This window comes from Podarcis tiliguerta (genome assembly GCF_965153285.1).
Source record: "Podarcis tiliguerta genome assembly, chromosome: 8".
Lineage (NCBI taxonomy): Eukaryota > Metazoa > Chordata > Lepidosauria > Squamata > Lacertidae > Podarcis > Podarcis tiliguerta.
In genome coordinates this window covers 84,374,304-84,395,609 of record NC_139541.1, presented here as the reverse complement: position 1 = coordinate 84,395,609, position 21,306 = coordinate 84,374,304, and the positions used below count along the sequence as shown (strand labels likewise).

Sequence of the window (21,306 nt, the reverse complement as noted above, 5' to 3'; positions counted from 1 at the left end):
CAATTCTGTGTCCAGGGCGGCTGTCTACCAGCTCCATCTGGTACGCAGGATGAGACCCTCCCGGCCCGCAGACTTTCTTGCCAGAGTGGTGCATGCTCCGGTTATCTCCCGCTTTGACTACTGCAATGCGCTCTACGTGGGGCTACCTTTGAAGGTGACTCGGAAACTACCAACTAATCCAGAATGCAGCAGCTAGACTGGTGACTGGGAGCGGCCGCCGAGACCACCGGTCCTGAACACCGGTCCTGAAAGACCTACATTGGCTCCCAGGACGTTTCCAAGCACAATTCAAAGGGTGGGTGTTGACCTTTAAAGCCCTAAACGGCCTCGGTCCAGTAGACCTGAAGGAGGGTCTCCACCCCCATTGTTCTGAGGTCCAGCTCCAAGGGCCTTCTGGCAGTTCCCTCCCTGCGAGAAGCCAAGTTACAGGGAACCAGGCAGAGGGCCTTCTTGGTAGTGGCACCCACCCATGAGATTTCAAAGAGATAAACAACTACCTGACATCTAGAAGACATCTGAAGGCAGCCCTGTTTAGGGAAGTTTTTAATGACTGATGTTTTAATGGAGGGGTCAGCAAACTTTTTCAGCAGGGGACCGGTCCACTGTCCCTCAGACCTTATGGGGAGCCAGACTGTATTTTGAAGGGGGGAAATGAACAAATTTCTATGCCCCACAAATAACCCAGAGATGCATTTTAAATAAAAGGACACATTCTACTCATGTAAAAACATGCTGATTCCTGGACCGTCCACGGGCTGGATAGGGAAGGCGATTGGGCCAGATCCGGCCCCCGGGCCTTAGTTTGCCTACCTATGTTTAAATGTAGTTTTAATCTTCTGTTGGAAGCCACCCAGAGCGGCTGGGGAAACCCAGCCAGATGGGCGGTGTACAAATAATAAATTATGATGATGATGACGTCAAAACCATGGTAAAATGCACTAATACAGGCTAGTTTGTGCCTTCTTTGAACATCCTGTGTGTCATCTTTTTAGAGGTGACCGATCTGTCTTCTTAGGTTTCAGTAGATCTTGGCTTGAGCAGGTAGTTATAGAATCAAAGAACTGTAGAGTTGGAAGGGACCCCAAAGATCATCTATACAGTGGTACCTCAGGTTACAGACGCTTCAGGTTACAGACTCCACTAACCCAGAAATAGTACCTCGGGTTAAGAACTTTGCTCCAGGATGAGAACAGAAATCGTGCTCCGGCGGTGCAGCAGCAGCGGGAGGCCCCATTAGCTAAAGTGGTGCTTCAGGTTAAGAACAGTTTCAGGTTAAGAACGGACCTCTGGAACGAATTAAGTACTTAACCTGAGGTACCACTGTACAAACAACTGTTTCTGGTTGCTGAATTTAAAAAAGAACTGTAGTATTCTGGGCTTCCCTTTTTTCAAACTTTTATTCAAGTAATTTCTTTCTCATAGGAGGAAAACAATATTGTCTCTGTCCTGCGCTACAGGAAAACACAATTCACACCAGATTATTGCGTAGATGACAGCAATTCCCATGGCTCTTAAGTCTTTCAAAAAGCTTGCGGCTGCATGTCATTCCCAACCTGCCATTTAATAATATTAATTTCACCTGCAAATCTGCGGAGTGACAAGACTTCCTTTCGCTTTCTGCTCGGTCATGTTCTGAGTAGAGATGCGAATCAAACACCTGCCTCAGGTGTTGTGCTTCCAGGGAGGAAGAGCGGTTGGCTGAGGAGCAAGCGAAGGAAAAGACTGCACTGAAGAAGGGAGAAAAAATCCCAGGTTGTGGTTGCTGAAGTGGAGAATGCAGAGAGGGAAGGAAAGACACCAAATCAGGATCCTACCCATGGTAGGGCGGGTTGCATTTTTCAACTTCCAAAAATGAGGGGTGCTAAAAAGTTGCCAAGAAAGGTCCATATAGTAAAAGCTCTGGTTTTCCCAGTAGTGATGTACGGAAGTGAGAGCTGGACCATCAAGAAGGCTGATCACTGAAGAATGGATGCTTTTGAATTCTGGTGCTGGAGGAGACTCTTGAGAGTCCCATGGACTGCAAGAAGATCAAACCTCTCCATTCTGAAGGAATTCAGCCCTGAGTGCTCACTAGAAGGACAGATCATGAAGCTGAGGCTCCAAGACTTTGGCCACCTCATGAGAAGAGAAGACTCCCTGGAAAAGACCCTGATGTTGGGAAAGATGGAGGGCACAAGGAGAAGGGGACGATGGAGGACGAGATGGTGGGACAGTATTCTCGAAGCTACCAGCATGAGTTTGACCAAACTGTGGAAGGCAGTGGAAGACAGGAGTGCCCGGCGTGCTCTGGTCCAGGGGGTCACCAAGAGGCGGATACGACTAAACGACTAAACAACGAACAAAAAGTTGTAACGTGGCTTTGTTAGGATTATGGTGTTCCGTTCCACCTAAACAGATGCCTGGAGCTATTGTATGTCACATGTCTGTTTACATTCCAGCACAGCTTGCTGGGAACAGACATGTTTTTCTTTTGTCCTGATGCTGAATAAACGCCTGTAAATATGCTTACATCTGCCTCTGTCCGCCACTTCCATTGTGAAGAGTCATTCACTCTGCTGATTAGAGCGTGCTCAGTCTCTAAAGGTTTCTGAGGCTTGACTCGCTGATTGATACTGTTCCGAGTACCGGAGTTCACCCTGCTGCTGGCTGGTGGCTGGAGCCAGCTGGGGGCCTGCGAAATGTCTCCCCAGACAGGCTTGGGAGTTTAATTAATACTATTTAGTGTTGCTTGGACACCTGCCAACCTAGCAGTTCAAAAGCACGTCAAAGTGCAAGTAGATAAATAGGTACCGCTCTGGCGGGAAGGTAAACGGTGTTTCCTTGCGCTGCTCTGGTTCGCCAGAAGCGGCTTAGTCATGCTGGCCACATGACCCGGAAGCTGTACGCCGGCTCCCTCGGCCAGTAAAGCGAGATGAGCGCCGCAACCCCAGAGTCGGCCACGACTGGACCTAATGGTCAGGGGCCCCTTTACCTTTTTTAGTGTTGCTTGGTAAGCAGATTGTGTGCAGAATTGCATAGCAATCATCAGAAATGATTTCCAAGTACTTGCAGTTACGTTATATATTAATTTTCTATTATGATGGTTATTTTCAGAAGGTAAAATTTAAATTCTTTGCTTTCCCTAAAGCAGTTTATGTGCTTCTTCAGCCAACATAGACTAACCAGGCTGAATGCTGCCCAGTCACAAAAATCATAGCAGATTTGAATTCCTCACACCCCACAGCATAATTTTAAGACCCCTCACTGGAGAGATTTGCAAAAATAAAGCTGCGCTCCTTATAATGGCCTGCCCTGCTACCCACAGCTGCCTTGGTGACCTTCCTGAGCTCAAATCCAAAAGAGAAAATGCTACTTTTCATAACCTAATGGGGTGAGCCAACGAAACTGAGGGCTATCGATGACGATGATGTCTGTGCTTTGCCTTCCCAGCTGGAGGCAGCAACTTTTCTGAATACCAGTTGCTGGGAGCCACAGGAAGGGAGAAAGTGCTCTTCTGCTTGGAGGGAAGCTTGACCGCTGCAGGAAGAGGGTGCTGGAATAGATGGGCAGTTGGCCTGATCCCCTCGCCGTGATCATCTGATGTTCTTACTGCTTCTGGGACTCGTGGGGGAAATGGCTCTGGTGGCTTCCTCTTCTTCCTGCGTTGAAAGCTGGTTGCCCCAAGGCAAAGTCCCCAGACGCCATCTAGACCAGGAAGGGAACAGGGAGGTCACCAAGGACCTGCTAGTGCCAGACTTCTGGGCCATGCAGGTCTTTGATCAGCCAAATCCCGTCCACGACCTTCCCATTCTGAAAAGCAAAGAGAGAAAGTGTGAGTGTGTGTCTTTGGGGTTAGGGTCCCTCCAGGAAAGGCTGTACAACCTGGCTGCAGGTTGCACACCTGGTTCAAATATAGAGCTTTGCAGAAACATTATTATTAGTATTAGTATTACTACATTTATGTACCACCTGTTCTTCCCAGGAGCTCAAGGCAATGCACATGGTTCTTCATCCTCACAACAACCCTGTGAGGTAGGTTAGGTTAAGAGACAGTGACTGGCTCAAGGTCACCCAATGAGCTTCATGGCTGAGTGGGGATTCGAACCCTGGTCTCCCAGGTCCTAGTCCATCGCTATAACCATTACACCACCCTGGCTCTCAATATGATACTGGAAACAATGTAGGGGCCAGACACATCTGGGAGTCCCAATTAGTAAACGTTAAACATTTCTTAAAATGTGGGAAGTGAGAGCTGGACCATAAAGAAGGCTGATCGCCGAAGAATGGATGCTTTTGAATTCTGGTGCTGGAGGAGACTCTTGAGAGTCCCATGGACTGCAAGAAGATCAAACCTCTCCATTCGGAAGGAAATCAGCCCTGAGTGCTCACTGGAAGGACAGATCCTGAAGCTGAGGCTCCAAGACTTTGGCCACCTCATGAGAAGAGAAGACTCCCTGGAAAAGACCCTGATGTTACGAAAGATAGCGGGCACAAGGAGAAGGGGACGACAGAGGACGAGATGGTGGGACAGTGTTCTCGAAGCTACAAACATGAATCTGACCAAACTGCGGGAGGCAGTGGAAGACAGGAGTGCCTGGCGTGCTCTGGTCCAGGGGGTCACGAAGAGTCGGACACGACTGAACGACTAAACAACAACAAAACATTTCTTGAACAATTTTTTTGTGTCTGGAGCAGGGGAATGGGATCAGGGGCCCCAAGGCTTCTCATGGGGGCTCCAGCCGGTATGAATGGTTCCTGAGGCCGCAGCTGAGCTGCACTGGAAACCCCTGCATTCCGCATTGCTCTTTCGCAGGACTTAAGCGCTGCCTACCTGGTCGTCCGACACTTGTTCCAACCAAACGTGGGTCCTGTTCATGATCTGCATGTGTGTGTAGCCATAATCCTCAATCCGCACGGCGCTCCATTCTCGTGGGTCAGGGACAAAGGGGTCGTGTCGCTCTCTGCAGCCCTGGTGGGGTGAGAAAGGAAGAGGCTCAAAGGCCGGGCAGCTTAGAGTTTTCCGCACTGCACAGCTTCATCAGGCTTTGCCAACGTGGTGCCCTCCAGATGGGAGTTGCAATCCAAAACATTTGAAGGGCACCCGGTCGGGGAACGCTGGCTGAGCTGCACAACAGAGAAGCCAGTGGTTCTCAAACATTCTCGGGCCTCCCTGATTCCATAAACCCATCCCCAGTGCCTCCTACCCTATAAGTGCATTATTCAGAATAGCGGTTTGCATGCCCAATTAAGGAAGATAATAAATAACACAATGCAATCCAAATCAGGAATTATTATTTGCGCATTTATTCAAAATCCAATTAAACCCGAACGGCAGATGAAGATGATGGAGTTTATGGAGCTGGCTGATCTCACCGGGAGAATCCGCGACCAGAAAGAAGAGGAACGCCAAGAAGATTGGAAGAAATTTAAAGACTATTTGAATAAATATTGTAATATTAAAGATATGTAATCACCTGAAAGAATCAATTAGGCCTAGGATTAAATTGGGATTGAATAAATAAATAAGAAAATATACGATAAGAAAAGTTAGGAAATATGATTATGACTGTGATATGGTTTCAGGAAATAATGATATTGGAAACTGCTATATATAATTACTAAGAAACTCAGATGGAAGAGATTTGAGGAAGTCAAGTAATATGTTTATGAAGATGGATTTTGATTAATTAATTAAGTTTTAGCTTATGTGGTGATTTGATGCATTTTATGTTTTATGTTCTTTTTCCTTTTTCCGTTTCATTCTTTTTTCTTTATTATTGTTGGCTTTTTCTTCTGTTATGTTTATGTATGGAAAATAATAAATATAACTATTAAAATAATCAATCCAATTAAAACCATTTAGTTTAATTAACTGAAGAAATTTGATGACCTTGATCCAGTGATACAATGTTTTCAAAGATTGGCAATCATTTACCCTTCCAGTACCCCATGCCTCTCCCCACAAGTGATGTACAACCTTGCCTGTTCAGGTCCGGGACCTTGCCGCCCCAGCCCCGCGGCTAAAACAAAGCCAAGACAGCGAGCGGGATCCATCCCGCTCGCTGTCTTGGCTTCTGCCAAAGCGGGATGGATCCTGCTTGCTGTCTTGGCTTCTTTGCTCTTTGGGGCTGGGGGGGGAATAAGATTTTTTCCCTTGATTTCCCCCCTAAAAACTAGGTGCGCCTTATGGAGCGAAAAATACGGTAAGTCTGCCCACCCACCCAAAACCTCACACTTACAGCTGATCCGGTGATGATATGAACAGGGGCACAAGGGTTGGTGTAAGGGGCCTCCGTGCTGCCATTGCAAACCTGAAGGAGAAAGGGAGATGAAGAGGATCGTTCATTTACTGTATTATTATTATTGTTGTTGTTGTTGTTTATATACCGCCCTATACCCGGAGGTCTCATGGTGGTTCACAGAAAAGATCACAAGATACATAATCACAATAAAAACAACAACCCAATAACACCCTCCTGGGAAAGAGCCACATTTTAAAAGGGTATAGGACAGGGGTCAGCAAACTTTTTCAGCAGGGGGCCAGTCCACTGTCCCTCAGACCTTGTGGGGGGCCGGACTATGGGGGGGCGGGGAATGAACGAATTCCTATGCCCCACAAATAACCCAGAGATGCATTTTAAACAAAAGGACACATTCTACTCATGTAAAAACATGCTAATTCCCGGACCGTCCGTGGGCCAGATTGAGAAGCCTATTGGGCCAGATCCGGCCCCCGGGCCTTAGTTTGCCTATCCAAGGTATAGGATCAGATCAAGCAAAGGCCTGGTTAAAAAGGAACGCTTTTGCCTGACGCCTAAAGGTGTGTAATGAAGGCGCCAGGCAAACTTCCCTGGGGAGAGCATTCCAGTACACTAAATTTACTGTTATTTCCTATAGCTAGACTGGTGACTGGGGGCGGCCGCCGAGACCATATAACACCGGTCTTGAAAGACCTACATTGGCTCCCAGTACGTTTCCGAGCACAATTCAAAGTGCTGGTGTTGACCTTTAAAGCCCTAAACGGCCTCGGTCCAGTATACCTGAAGGAGCGTCTCCACCCCCATCGTTCTGCCCGGACACTGAGGTCCAGCGCTGAGGGCCTTCTGGCGGTTCCCTCATTGCGAGAAGCAAAGCTACAGGGAACCAGGCAGAGGGCCTTCTCGGTAGTGGCGCCCACCCTGTGGAACGCCCTCCCATCAGATGTCAAAGAGATAAATAACTACCTGACATTTAGAAGACATCTTAAGGCAGCCCTGTTCAGGGAAGTTTTTAATCTGTGATATTTTACTGTATTTTTTGTTTCTATGGAAGCCGCCCAGAGTGGCTGGGGAAACCCAGCCAGATGGGCGGGGTACAAATAATAAATTATTATTATTATTAATTATTATTATTATTATTATTATTATTACATATCCCACCTTTTTCTCCAAGGAGCTCAGGGTGGTGGGCCTGGTCCTTCCCCCTCCCTCATTTAATCCCCACAACGACCCTGCAAGGTAGGTTAGGCTGAGAGAACATGACTGGGCCAAAGTACCGCATTTTTTGCCCTATAGGACGCACCGTCCCATAAGGCGCACCTAGATTTTTTGGGGGGAAATAAAGGGGAAAAAATTATTTCCCCCCCCCAGGCGCGGGGCTGGGGCGGGGGAAGCCCGAGCTTCCCCTGACCCCAGCCCCCAAACAGGCAGCTCTCTGCAAGCCGTGGGAGCCCAGCGCTGGCTCCTGCTGCTTGCGGAGAGGTCCGCGAAGCCTGGACGCGCTGAGCTCAGCGCGCACAGGCTTCAGCATGCAGGCAACTCTCCGCAAGCAGCGGGAGCGCTCCATGCATTCGCCCCATAGGACGCACACACATTTCCCCTTCATTTTTGGAGGGGGGAAAGTGCGTCCTATAGGGCGAAAAATACGGTAACTCTGGTCTCCCAGGTCCTAGCAGCCTGTATTCCTACACCGTCTTCCATCCAAGTACTAACCAGGCCTGACCCTGCTTAGCTTCCCAGATCAGATGGGATTGGGCTTGTTCAAGTAAGAAGAACAGGACTTTTTTATCAGTGGTGAAATTCCTGCTGGCAAGTCTGTGGAATGCGACCAGCCCCTTCAAGGCCTGTTGCCTGAGGATGGGCAGATCCACGGAGCAGGGGACCCTTTTGCAAAAGGAGATCACGTGGCTCGGGATTGGCTGGCAAAACTCTGAGACAGGCATCCCCAAACTCAGCCCTCCAGACGCTTTGGGACTACAATTCCCATCATCCACGTTAGCTAGGGATGATGGGAGTTGTAGTCCCAAAACACCTGGAGGGCAGAGTTTGGGGATGCCTGCTCTGGGATGATGCCCGCTGCTCCCAGCCACTGAAGCCGGCGTGGCAGAGAGACAGATTCTACAGATTCCAACCCAGCAAGGTCTCCGAATCTCCCACCGCGGAGATTCTGCTGTGGGGTAAGGACTCTCCCCCTTATCCCAGGTCTCGGGTGCCCTTCTCTGCTTCTGAACAGGACGCTGCCCCTTTGCCAAGCCTGGAATCACCTTGTAGTCGTAGACCGGCCACAGCCTCTCGTAGGAGTGTTCATGGGCCCACAGCTCCAGGTCAACCCCTGGAGGGAGGAGAAGAAGAGGCTTTTGCCAAGGCAGAGAACAGGAGCTGGTGCCAGACAGACAGAGAAGCCCACGCCCCAATCTCTGCTCCCCCAAAGTCTCCGGCTCCATTGTATTTATGTATTTACTATTAAATTCTTCAACATACAACATCATACAGATTAATAATGAGGTAGAGGGTATGTTTTATCATATGTGGTGGACTTGTAAACCGGGAAAGAATATTGGGAAATGATATATAATGAATTGGAAAAAAATGTTTGAAAGTAAGGTAAAGGTAAAGGGACCCCTGACGATTAGGTCCAGTCGTGGCCGACTCTGGGATTGCGGCGCTCGTCTCGCTTTATTGGCCGAGGGAGCCGGCGTACAGCTTCCGGGTCATGTGGCCAGCAGGACTAAGCCGCTTCTGGCGAACCAGAGCAGCGCACCGAAACGCCATTCACCTTCCCGCCGGATTGGTACCTATTTATCTACTTGCACTTTGACGTGCTTTCGAACTGCTAGGTTGGCAGGAGCAGGGACCGAGCAACGGGAGCTCACCCCGTCGCAGGGATTCGAACCGCCGACCTTCCGATCGGCGAGTCCTAGGCTCTGTGGTTTAACCCACAGCGCCACCCGCATCCTGCGTTTGAAAGTAGCTTTCCAAAAAAGCCAGAGTCCTTTTGTTGGGGATAATTTAATCAGAAATTCCCAGGTGTCAAAAAAGATTATGTATGCTAATCATACATAATCATTATGTATGCTACTACTGCAGCCCGTGTTTTGCGAGCCCCAAAAAGAAAATGAGCGAGGTCCCAAACAAGGAAGAATGGCAACTTAAATTGGTGGAATAGGCACACCTCAGAGATTTAACATATAGAAGAATATACATTTAAAGAAGACTGGAAAATGTTTACTGATTATTTGGGTGAAAGTTGTGTACATTTAAAAACACTGGTAGCATTAAGATAAACAGTATAAATATGTTTTGATGGTATAACAATGGATTATGGAATGGTTTAGTTTACGTAAAATATTCAGGGATGCGGAGTATGCCAAATGAACCATGGAAAGAGAAGAAGAGAAGCCATTGATTTAAGGTTGTCTGAATGATTATCTTGAAATGTAAATTAGAAAAACTTAATAAAAACTATAATAAATAATTATAATAATATATTATTATAATAACTATAATAATAATAATGAACTATACCACCCTAGACCAGGAGCTGGTCCTTAGGCAATACATGCAAAATAACGTTAATTCTAATCTACGTAGAAGGCGATAAACTGTTTAAATTATAAAAACAGTTTTTATAATGTGAGGGGAACCCTCTATTTTTGTTCTTAGCCGTGTATATAATAAAGCCGCATCATTCAGTTGCAAAAGAGTATGCTTCGGAGCTTGTGCCAATTTTATTTTACTGTTTGATCGTCCCAATTTTATGTTATTTTATTGTTTGATTGTTCCACAAGTGCCCTTTGCCCTGCTTGGTTGCACCAGTTTGTCAGAGAAGCTCCCCTCCAAGTTCTTCCAGCCTGGGAGTCATTTTGGAGGCGCAGGTCAGTTCTGTGTCCAGGGCAGCTGTTCATCAGCTCCATCTGGTACGCAGGATGAGACCCTCCCTGCCCACGGACTGTCTCGCCAGAGTGGTTCATGCTCTGGTTATCTCCCGCTTGGACTACTGCAATGCGCTCTACGTGGGGCTACCTTTGAAGGTGACCCAGAAACCACAACTAATCCAGAATGCGGCAGCTAGACTGGTGACTGGGAGCGGCCCCCGAGACCACATAACACCGGTCTTCTGCAGAAGCGTCTCCTCCCCCATCGTTCTGCCCGGACACTGAGGTCCAGCGCCGAGGGCCTTCTGGCAGTTCCCTCACTGCGAGAAGCAAAGCTACAGGGAACCAGGCAGAGGGCCTTCTCGGTAGTGGCGCCCGCCCTGTAGAACGTCCTCCCATCAGATGTCAAAGAGAAAAACAACTACCTGACATTCAGAAGACATCTTAAGGCAGCCCTGTTTAGGGAAGTTTTTAATGTGTGATATTTTAATGTATTTTTGGTCTCAGTGGAAGCCGCCCAGAGTGGCTGGGGAAACACAGCCAGATGGGCGGGGTAAAAATAATAAATTATTATTTTTTATTATTATTATTATTATTATTCCAGGATCAAGCTATCATGAGCCTGGCTGTTTGGAGAAGAGAACTTTAAGCTATAAAAGTTAATATTGTCTCCTGTGAGAAGACAGAGGTCTGTGTCACTGCTGGAGTTCTTCGGGGCTGATTTATGCTAGCTTTGGTTTAATGTATAATAATCTCAACAGATCTGATAGCCAGAATGGAGGTGCGGGCAGCGAAGGAGGAGGAGAACACCTACCGTATTTGTAGAAGAGGTCCTCCAAGCCAAACTGCTGTGGGTCAAGGCCTCGGCGGATCTTGGAAGTTGAGGTGGGGGGAAAGGAGAGAGGGGGAGAGAGAGAGAGAACAGATTAATCCATGCCAGAACACTATTTACGCAAGACTCCCCTGTGAAATAAGGTTGCAATGTTTGGGACTTTTTAGTTTAGAGAAAAGGCGAGTCAGAGGCGAAACAACAGAAATTTTAAAAATTATGCATGTTGTGCAGAAAGCAGATAAAAAGTTTGCCTCCCTCTCTCATAACACTAATGGACCTCCAACGAAACTGGATGTTGGGAGATTCAGGGCAGATGAAAGAAAGCCTTTCTTCATGCAGCGCGTAGTTAAAACTGCTGTTATAAGAATTTTAAGGTCTCAAATATAGAACAAATTTTCATAAATGCACACATATCTAAATATATGACCCATGCTTCTGAAATACAAGAGAGCAATCCTAAAGCCATTTTGACACTCCCAATGACCTCAAATATTCCTCTGCAGTAAAGGGAGGCAAATGGGGAAAGCCTTCCCATTGTCTTTTTGCTTGCAAATCATGTCTTAAGGGCGTATTTGTGTATGAACAGGGTGAGCCCGTGACCTGCATTCAGGAACTAAAAGTATTTACCATCACAAAAGAATGGCCAGGCTGCCCAGGTGATATAATCAGTGACCATTATCAGGTTGATTGCCTTCTTCTGTGATGTATGTACAGTATGTTTTTTTTTTGGGGGGGGGAATGGTGAGTGGGGACCCTGTTGCAACAGCTCCTTGAATAAAGATCAGGCTTACTAGCCGCTTTGCTACTCAACATACTCTGGTTGGGCTCTGTTACTTTCTCCTACTGATAGGGAACCCACTTAAGGACTCTATACAGGCCCTGGAATACCCCATAAGGAAAAGGGAGCAGTTTTTCTCCTATAACCCTGTGGAACTCCCTGCCACAGGAGGCAGCAATGGCCACCAACCTCGACAGCTTTAAAAGAGGTATAAGACAAATTCATGGAGGAGAAAGCTTTCAATGGCTCCACAATGGCTATGGTCCGTCCTCCACAATCTGAGGCAGCGACACTTCTGAACACCTGTTCCTGGAAACCCCAGGAGGGGAGAGTCGCTCTTGTGTTCACGTTCTACTTGCTGGTTTCCCACAGGCATTCCCCTGTGGGAACTAGATGGGCAACTGGCCTGATCCAGCAGGTTCTTCCTAGGTACTTAAGGGATTATTGTATAATAATTGCTTGATTATTGTAACTCGCTCTACTTGGGGCTGCCCTTGAAGCTGACCCAGAAACTCCAGCGGGTGCAGAATGCCACGGTGAGGCTCCTTACGGGGTCCTCGCTGCAGGATCACATTCATCCAGTGCTTTACCAGCTGCACTGGCTCCTGGTGGAGTACAGGGTCAGTTTTAAGGCGCTGGTTTTGACCTTTAAAACCCTATATAGCCTAGGACCCTCGTACCTACGGGACGGCCTCTCCTGGTATGCCCCGCGGAGGACCTTAAGGTCCACAAATGACAACATTTTGGAGGTCCCAGGTCACAAGATTGGTCTCAACTAGGGCCAGGGACTTTTCAGTACTGGCCCCGACTTGGTGGAACGCTCTCTCCCAAGAAACTAGGGTCCTGTGGGACTTGACATCTTTCCGCAGACCCTGCAAGACAGAGCTGTTCCACCTGGCCTTTGGTTTGGACTCAGTCTGACCCTTATGTTTCCCTCCCCTTATGGTCTTGATTTATCAGCTACTTTTAAAATGAGGCTGCATTTTAAATTGCATTTTAACCTGTATTTTAAATTGTCTTTTTTCTTTTCCCCCTCTTATGTTTTTACTGTGATTTTATTGGTATTAGCTGCCCTGAGCTCTGGCTGGGGAGGGTGGGGTATAAATAAAATCTATTTATTATTATTATTATTATTATTATTATTATTATTATTATTATTATAATGCATCTCCACCTCAGTTCTGCAGAAGACAGGATGTGGTACTGAGCAGAGAACCCAGCTTCCAAAAAAACCTCTGTTCTCATTTTAATAAGCCAAAAAACAAATTTCTAGCCCTCACGGTGGCAAAGATATGCTTGGCAGTGTGGGAACTAATGCCTAGTAAAATCTTAGGAGCTGAAGGGACCTCCTTCCTTCCACAGACTCCTGCCTTTTCCTAGTATCTGGGTCAAATGGAATTAGTTGTGCCAAGCATGAAAAGCCCTTTCTCTACACTGTATGCTCTGTGAATCGGTACAGCCTATGGGACATGGCATAAACCCTCCTGTTTAAGGAGGATATTGACAAGCTGGAAGCTTTGCAGAGGAGGGCGACCAAGATGATCAAGGGTCTGGAAACCAAACCAGGAATGGTTGAAGGAGCTGGGTATGTTTAGCCTGGGAAAGAGGAGGCCAGCTCCTCGAAAGATTCCATCAACGGTGTCTCCGAAAAAATTTACACATCACTTGGGAAGACAGGCAAACTAATATCAGTGTACAGGAAGAAGCCAAGATCACCAGTGTTGAAGCAATGATTCTTCAACATCAACTTGGTTGGACTGGTCATGTTGTGCGGATGCCCGATGATCATCTTCCAAAGCAGCTACTCTATTCCGGACTTAAAAACGGGAAGCGCAATGTTGGTGGTCAACAAAAGAGGTTTAAAGACTCTTCCAAGGCAAACGTAGCATAAACACAGACAACTGGGAAACACTGGCCTGCGAATGCTCCAATTGGAGAACAGCCTTTAGAAGAGTTTGGATTTGATATCCCGCTTTATCACTACCCGAAGGAGTCTCAAAGCAGCTAACATTCTCCTTTCCCTTCCTCCCCCACAACAAACACTCTGTGAGGTGAGTGGGGCTGAGAGACTTCAGAGAAGTGTGACTGGCCCAAGGTCACTCAGCAGCTGCATGTGGTTCACCAGATTATGAGTCCACCACTCTTAACCACTACACCACCTTTACCAAAGGTGTTATGGGCTTTGAAGACACTCGAACTCAGGACGCAAGGGAGAAACGTGCTGAGAGGAAGGCACGCTTGGCAAATCCACACTGTGATCAACGCCTGCCAGGAAACCAATGTCCCCACTGTGGAAGGACGTGTGGATCCAGAACTGGCCTCCACAATCACTTATGGACTCACTGTTAAGGCCGTGTTTATGGAAGACAATCTTACTCGGCTACGAGGGATCGCCGGAGAAGAAGATCTGAAGGGCTGTCACAAGGAAGAGGGAGTCAGCTTGTATTCTGCTGCTCCAGAGGGTAGGACTCAAACCAACGGATTCAAACGACAAGCAAGAAGATTCGCATTAAACTTTAGGAAGAAGTTCCTGGTGGTAAGAGCTGTTTGACAGTGGAAAGGAGTCCCTCAGAAGGTGGAAAGGACTCTCCTTGGTTGGAGAGTGTTAGCAGAAGTTGCGTAGCCACCTGCCAGGGATTCCTGCTTTGCCTGGGGTTGGACTGGATGACCCTTGGTGCCCATTCTACATCTACGATTCTATCATTCCTTCCTCTCACTTACAATGCTCTCGTACAGCGTACAGTCATCCTGGTCGTTGTTGGAGCAGTACATGGGCCTGTGCCCCATGGTAATGATCCAGGGACGTTCCTTGCGCCGTTCAGGCTGGTTCGCCTCCTGCCGGAGAGGTAAAGATAGCCGTCAGCAGTGAGTGGGTGACGCCACCCTTCCCAGAGGCAAGCTGCCACTTTCCCCCTTCCCACCTCACCCCCCCCCCAAAACAGGGGTCCTCTGCTCCTCACCTGCAAGTCCTTCTCCAGCCACTGAAATTGCTCTGCCACAAGCTGCTCTCCATATTTCAAGAAGAAGTAGACCTCAGTGGAGAAGGAAATGATGTGGGCAGGCCCAATGTCCCAGCTGAGGGGGAAAGATGAGAAGTCAGGGGACCCCAGGGGAAGAGCAACAGGCCTCACTATGTAAGGAATGGCTGGGAACAGCCGCCAAGACCCCATAACACCGGTCCTGAAAGACCTACACTGGCTCCCAGGATGCTTCCAGGAACAATTCAAAGTATTGGTGCTGACCTTTAAAGCCCTAAACAGCCTCAAAGGCCCAGGATACCTGAAGGAGCGTCTCCCCCCCCCCCCCATTGTTCTGCCCGGATGCTGAGGTCCAGCTCCAAGGGCCTTCTGGTGGTTCCCTCACTGAGAGAAGTGAGGTTACAGGGAACCAGGCACAGGGCCTTCTCGGTGGTGGCGCCTGCCCTGTGGAACGCCCTCCCAGCAGATGTCAAGGAAATAAACAACTACAGTGGAACCTCGGGTTGCGAACATAATCCGTGACGGAGGCACGTCTGCAACCAGCAGCGTTCGTAACATGCAGCGCCACGTCTGTGCATGCGCATGATGCGATTTGGTCTTTTGCGCATGCGCAAGCAACGAAACACAGAAGAAACCCTTTCCGGTACTTCCGGGTTTCCCACGGCCCGTAACCTGAAAATGCGTAACCCGAAGCATCTGTAACCCGAGGTACCACTGTATTTGACGTTTAGAAGACATCTGAAGGCAGCCCTGCTTAGGGAAGTTTTTAATGTCTGATGTTTTATCGTGTTTTTAATATTCTGTTGGGAGCTTCCCAGAGTGGCTGGGGAAACCCAGCCAGATGGGCGGGGTATAAATAATAAACTATTATTATTATTATTATTATTATTATTATTATTATTATTATTATTATTATCATCATTAGTGTCACACTTCAAGATGGCAAGGCCCAGCCCTAGAATCATAGCTGTCAACTTACAGATTTGGAAATAAGGGACCAGCAGCCTCGAAAATAAGGGATCAGCAACCAAAATAAGGGATCAACAATTACTTTGATGAAATACATACTTTGTTGCATGCAAATGGCTTTAGATACCTATTAGGTCCATAAATTACCATACAGCATATATTCAACACAAAAAAACGGCAACAATTTGTTGTTGACAAAGGACAGCTGGACATAGAAAGGGCCCCATTACCTTCAGTAGCTTATTTAAGGGACATCATCAATAAGGGACAACAGCAGGACATGGCCCTGGGATAAGAGACTGTCCCGCCAAATAAGGGACGCTTGACAGCTATGCCTAGAATGAACCAGGCTGGGCTGCTCACAGCTCCCTCTCCTCTACGCTCCTGTGCACCCAGATTGGCTTGTGTTTAAACCAGCCAATTGCTCCAGGGGGATGCCCCAAATTCTTCTAACCGATTTACCCAGCATTGAGTCATTGACCCGAAGCAATGGCTCCAAGTTACAAGAAGGGAGATTCTGTCGAAACATCAGGAAGAACTTTCTGTGAGTAAGAGCAGTTTGACAGGGGAACGGACTCCCTTGGAAGCTGCTGGACTCTGCTTCCATGGAGGTTTTAAAGCAGAGGTTGGATGACCCTCTGTCATGGATGCTTGAGTTGAGATTCCTGCATTGCAGGGGGCTGGACTGGATGACCCCAGGGGTCCCTTCCTACAATTTCAGGATTGAGAAGCTGTGTGGCTCTCAAACTTTTTTGGATCCTTGCCCCTGCAGTTCCATAAACTCATCCCCAGTGCCCTCTACTCTATGAAAAGCACTGTTCAGAATAGCGCTTTGCAAGACCCACTAAGGAAGATAGTGACACAATAAAATTCAAGCCAGGAACAATTAATTACCCGTTTATTCAAAATCCAATTAAAACTATTTAGTTTAATTAATTCACCCAAATGGGTGAACTTGATCCCGTGATACCAGCTTTTCAAAGTCTTGAGAGTCATTTACACCTTCAGCAAACCCCTGCCACTCTTAGGGCCCCCTGGGGAATACCACCTCTTTTGCAGAGGGCGCTGCCACTCACTGTGAACCCCTGAGCTCTCCTGGGCATGGCCAGTGATGCCCTCAAGGGAACGGTGGTGGCTTCTGCAACATGCCCTTTTTTCCAGGAAGCTTGCATTTTACGCAAATCAGCATAGAATCATAGAATCATAGAGTTGGAAGAGACCACAAGGGCCATCGAGTCCCTGCCAAGCAGGAACCACCATCAGAGCACTCCTGACATATGGTTGTCAAGCCTCTGCTTAAAGACCTCCAAAGAAGGAGACTCCACCACACTCCTTGGCAGCAAATTCCACTGTCAAACAGCTCTTACTGTCAGGAAGTTCTCCCTAATGTTTAGGTGGAATCTTCTTTCTTGTAGTTTGGATCCATTGCTCCGTGTCCGCTTCTCTGGAGCAGCAGAAAACAACCTTTCTCCCTCCTCCATCTTTTTATATATTTGAACATGGCTATCATATCACCCCTTAACCTCCTCTTCTCCAGGCTAAACATGCCCAGCTCCCTTAGCCGTTCCTCATAAGGCATCGTTTCCAGGCCTTTGACCATTTTGGTTGCCCTCCTCTGGACACGTTCCAGTTTGTCAGTGTCCTTCTTGAACTGTGGTGCCCAGAACTGGACCCAGTACTCCAGGTGAGGTCTGACCAGAGCAGAATACAGTGGCACTATTACTTCCCTTGATCTAGATGCTATACTCCTATTGATTCAGCCCAGAATTGCATTGGCTTTTTTAGCTGCCGCGTCACACTGTTGGCTCATGTCAAGTTTGTGGTCAACCAAGACTCCTAGATCTTTTTCACATGTACTGCTCTCAAGCCAGGTGTCACCCATCTTGTATTTGTGCCTCTCATTTTTTTTTGCCCAAGTGCAATACTTTACATTTCTCCCTGCTAAAGTTCATCTTGTTTGTTTTGGCCCAGTTCTCTAATTTGTCAAGGTCGTTTTGAAGTGTGATCCTGTCCTCTGGGGTGTTAGCCACCCCTCCCAGTTTGGTGTCATCTGCAAATTTGATCAGGATGCCATAAAGGCACACATTACGCAGATGGCTCTAGTGACAAGCCACCTCTTCAGCATTTTGCAAGACGGCCACAAACGAGCAGGAAATCCGGCCACTTTGCCTGGGCTAGACAGCACTTACCTGTACCAGAGGCTTTCCGTGTCACCGGGCATGTTGAAGCGGAAGCGGTAGTTGGAGAAGTTGCTGAAAGAGGAAGTGAGGGAGAAAGTCACGGGGGGAGAGGGACGTCTCAGCCCCTGCCCTCCGTTTTGAAGTGTATATGTAATAATAATAAATTTATTATTTCTATCCCCGCCCATCTCTCAGCATGTAACTCCTGTGCTCAGGGATCTGTGCCGGTTGCCAGTTTGATACTGGGTTGCTCTTTGTACATAAAGCCCTGAGCAACGTGGCCCCATTTTACCTGTGAGATCGCTTTGATCGGTGGAATTGGCACCATTACTGGTGCCACAGAATAGTGGCATTTGTCTGTCTTGGAAGACAGCGGAGGAGTGCATCTTTGGGGGCAAGGTCAAGCTGTTAGGACAGTTTCTTCTCTTTGCCCTCCTCCCAGCAGTCATTCCTCTTCTGGTCACTGCTGTTGGATGTACAACCTGACCGTCTGTCTCCAGGCACAGTGGTCGCCTGCAAGGGATTCCCACACAACGGGACTGACATTGCCAGCCTTTGTGTCATGTTGGCAGACATGCTCGTACCTACGGGACCGCCTCTCCTGGTATGCCCCACGGAGGACCTTAAGGTCCATAAACAGCAACACCCTAGAGGTCCCGGGCCCTAAGGAAGTCAGATTAGCCTCAACCAGAGCCAGGGCCTTTTCAACACTGGTTCCAGCCTGGTGGAACGCTCTGTCACATGAGACCAGGGCCCTGCAGGATCTGATTTCTTTCCGCAGGGCCTGTAAGACAGACTTGTTCTGCCTGGCCTTTGTCTTGGAATCAAATTGATTCCCTCCCGCTCTTTCCTTTTTCTTTTCTCCTTCTGTGATGGAACTCCTATTTGGGGACTTCCCTGGCTTTTTTCTGGCCCACGTAGGACCATTCTGGATAGTTGGCCTTGGTGGAGATTTGACGTTTTCATCCCCCAAAAGTTTTTGATTTGAGTTTCTACTGAAATGAGGCTGCATTTTAATGTCGTACTTTAATCTTTTTAAGTTGTATTTTTATCAACTGTTTTTATACCTGGTGTTAGCCGCCCTGAGCCCGGTCTTGGCTGAGGAGGGCGGGGTATAAATAAAAATTATTATTATTATTATTATCTTTGTAGCTCAAAGTTGGTCTGATGCCGGAAGCCAACTCCCCGAAGAGTACATCCTTGGGTATCCTGCCATCTTCGATTCTGTGGACATGGCCAAGCCAGCGTAGACGTCACTGAGGCAGGAGTGCAGACATGCTTGCTGGGAATATGGCCTTGGGGGAGCACATCTTTGTTTGAGACTCTGTCCTGCCATGTGATGCCCAAAATCTTCCTGATGCACCTGTTCCACACCTGTAAGAACTCAATCTTTGAAGCGCCCTGCCTTCAGACATCCGGAATGTGCCTTCAATGTACAGTGGTACCTTGGGTTAGATACACTTCAGGTTACATACGCTTCAGGTTACAGACTCCGCTAACCCAGAAATAGTGCTTCAGGTTAAGAACTTTGCTTCAGGATGAGAACAGAAATCATGTGGCGGCAGCGGGAGGCCCCATTAGCTAAAGTGGTTAAGAACAGTTTTAGGTTAAGAACGGACCTCCAGAACGAATTAAGTACTTAACTCGAGGTACCACTGTACTCTTTTAAGCGCCTGCTAAAACCAGTTTATTCTCAGTTAGCCGGTTTCTACTCACTATTTTTCTTCGTGATTCCCAGGGCAAGTCATGTACGGCACTAAGGCGGCCACTGGCTCAATCTTCCTCATGAAGGCATCTCCCACGTAGGAATTGCTCTGCAAGACAGGGAAAAGCAAGCTTGGGGTGAGGGGAAGGGTCCGGCTCCCCAAAGCACAGGCAGAGCCACCCACAAGGATTCTACACCAATGCTCCACACCCCTGTATGTTTCCACGAAGTTTCCGATGTGTTGCAACAGTCCAGTCTAGACGGAACTGAGGTCTGATGTTGACACGCCAACGTAAGCTGCAAAACAGGGAAGCCAAACGCAAGCTGAAAGAACTTGTGCAAATCTGCTTCATGTGGAGTTGCCTTGGCAGAGGATTTTGACTTCTCATAAGCTCAGAGGAGCACACAGACTTTGGCATCAGCCAGGCTGATGTGCTTACTCCAGCTGGCAGCTGAGGGCAGCCATTCCAGCAATGAGAAGCAGAACTCGCTCTATCAGCTCTGTGGGGGCAGGCCAGCTCTGCCATTACACAACAACTGCTTAAGAATCGATGGCTGGGTTTTGTTTTTTCCTCTCCCCTCCCCATCCCTTTCCCCTTGCATGTCATATTATTATTATTATTATTATTATTATTATTATTATTATTATTACTTTCTTTATTATTGTAAGCCTGTGGACGGGGACTGTCTTGCTTTGGTGGTATGTAACCCACGCTGGGAGCCTTTTTGACCCGGATTCAACTGCTCTAAGTAAATAACCATTTTTAAACCACCCATTCCCAATCCCAAAGGGACCAGGTGCGCAGCCTGGGAGTCATTTTGGACTCACAGCTGTCCATGGAGGCACAGGTCAATTCTGTATCCAGGGCAGCTGTCTACCAACTCCACCTGGTACGCAGGCTGAGACCCTACCTGCCCGCGGACTGTCTCGCCAGAGTGGTGCATGCTCTGGTTATCTCCCACTTGGACTACTGCAATGCGCTCTACGTGGGGCTACCTTTGAAGTTGACTCGGAAACTACAACTAATCCAGAATGCGGCAGCTAGACTGGTGACTGGGGGCGGCCGCCGAGACCACAGAACACCGGTCTTGAAAGACCTACATTGGCTCCCAGTACGTTTCCGAGCACAATTCAAAGTGTTGGTGTTGACCTTTAAAGCCCTAAACGGCCTTGGCCCAGTATACCTGAAGGAGTGTCTCCACCCCCATCATTCTGCCCGGACACTGATGTCCAGCTCCGAGGGCCTCCTGGCGGTTCCCTCATTGCGAGAAGCAAAGCTACAGGGAACCAGGCAGAGGGCCTTCTCGGTAGTGGCGCCCGCCCTGTGGAACGCCCTCCCAGCAGATGTCAAAGATAAAAATAACTACCTGACATTTAGAAGACATCTTAAGGCAGCCCTGTTCAGGGAAGTTTTTAATCTGTGATATTTTACTGCATTTTTTGTTTCTATGAAAGCCGCCCAGAGTGGCTGGGGAAACCCAGCCAGATGGGCGGGGTACAAATAATAAATTATTATTATTATTATAAAGGTAGCAAGTCCTCTTTAGCTGTGATTCCTGAATTACAAGGGGGGGGGTGAACTAGAGGGCCCTTTGGGTGCCTCCCAATTCTACAGTTACGTAGTTCTTACCGTGTCCAAGTCGTAGGCGAAATCCCCTGTGGAGGGAAACCAGATTGGAGTCAAACAGGGTAAGGGCTATTTGCAGGGGACAAAAGGGGACTTTTTATTTTTAAGAAGTACAAATGCTGGTC

At 47.9% G+C, this 21,306-nt stretch overlaps 1 protein-coding gene across 2 annotated transcripts in view; it reads right to left on the bottom strand.

The window, feature by feature from the left end:
* Positions 1 to 1,378: 1,378 nt before the first annotated feature.
* ACP7 (acid phosphatase 7, tartrate resistant (putative)) overlaps positions 1,379 to 21,306 on the bottom strand; it is a 32,596-nt gene continuing 12,668 nt past the window's right edge. The window contains exons 5-15 of one of the 2 annotated variants that reach the window (XR_014514744.1): positions 21,185 to 21,210; positions 19,565 to 19,662; positions 17,858 to 17,920; positions 14,682 to 14,796; positions 14,443 to 14,556; positions 10,926 to 10,983; positions 8,501 to 8,568; positions 6,219 to 6,290; positions 4,811 to 4,948; positions 2,972 to 3,789; positions 1,379 to 2,714 (exon numbers count right to left, since the gene is read on the bottom strand). Coding sequence is in view for 1 of the 2 variants with exons in the window: in XM_083455640.1 (XP_083311766.1) it covers positions 3,724 to 3,789; positions 4,811 to 4,948; positions 6,219 to 6,290; positions 8,501 to 8,568; positions 10,926 to 10,983; positions 14,443 to 14,556; positions 14,682 to 14,796; positions 17,858 to 17,920; positions 19,565 to 19,662; positions 21,185 to 21,210 (818 nt within the window). In the remaining variant the exon portion in view is untranslated. Of the gene's footprint in view, positions 3,790 to 4,810; positions 4,949 to 6,218; positions 6,291 to 8,500; positions 8,569 to 10,925; positions 10,984 to 14,442; positions 14,557 to 14,681; positions 14,797 to 17,857; positions 17,921 to 19,564; positions 19,663 to 21,184; positions 21,211 to 21,306 lie in introns of both variants that reach the window. The other variant, XM_083455640.1, reaches the window with a different exon arrangement.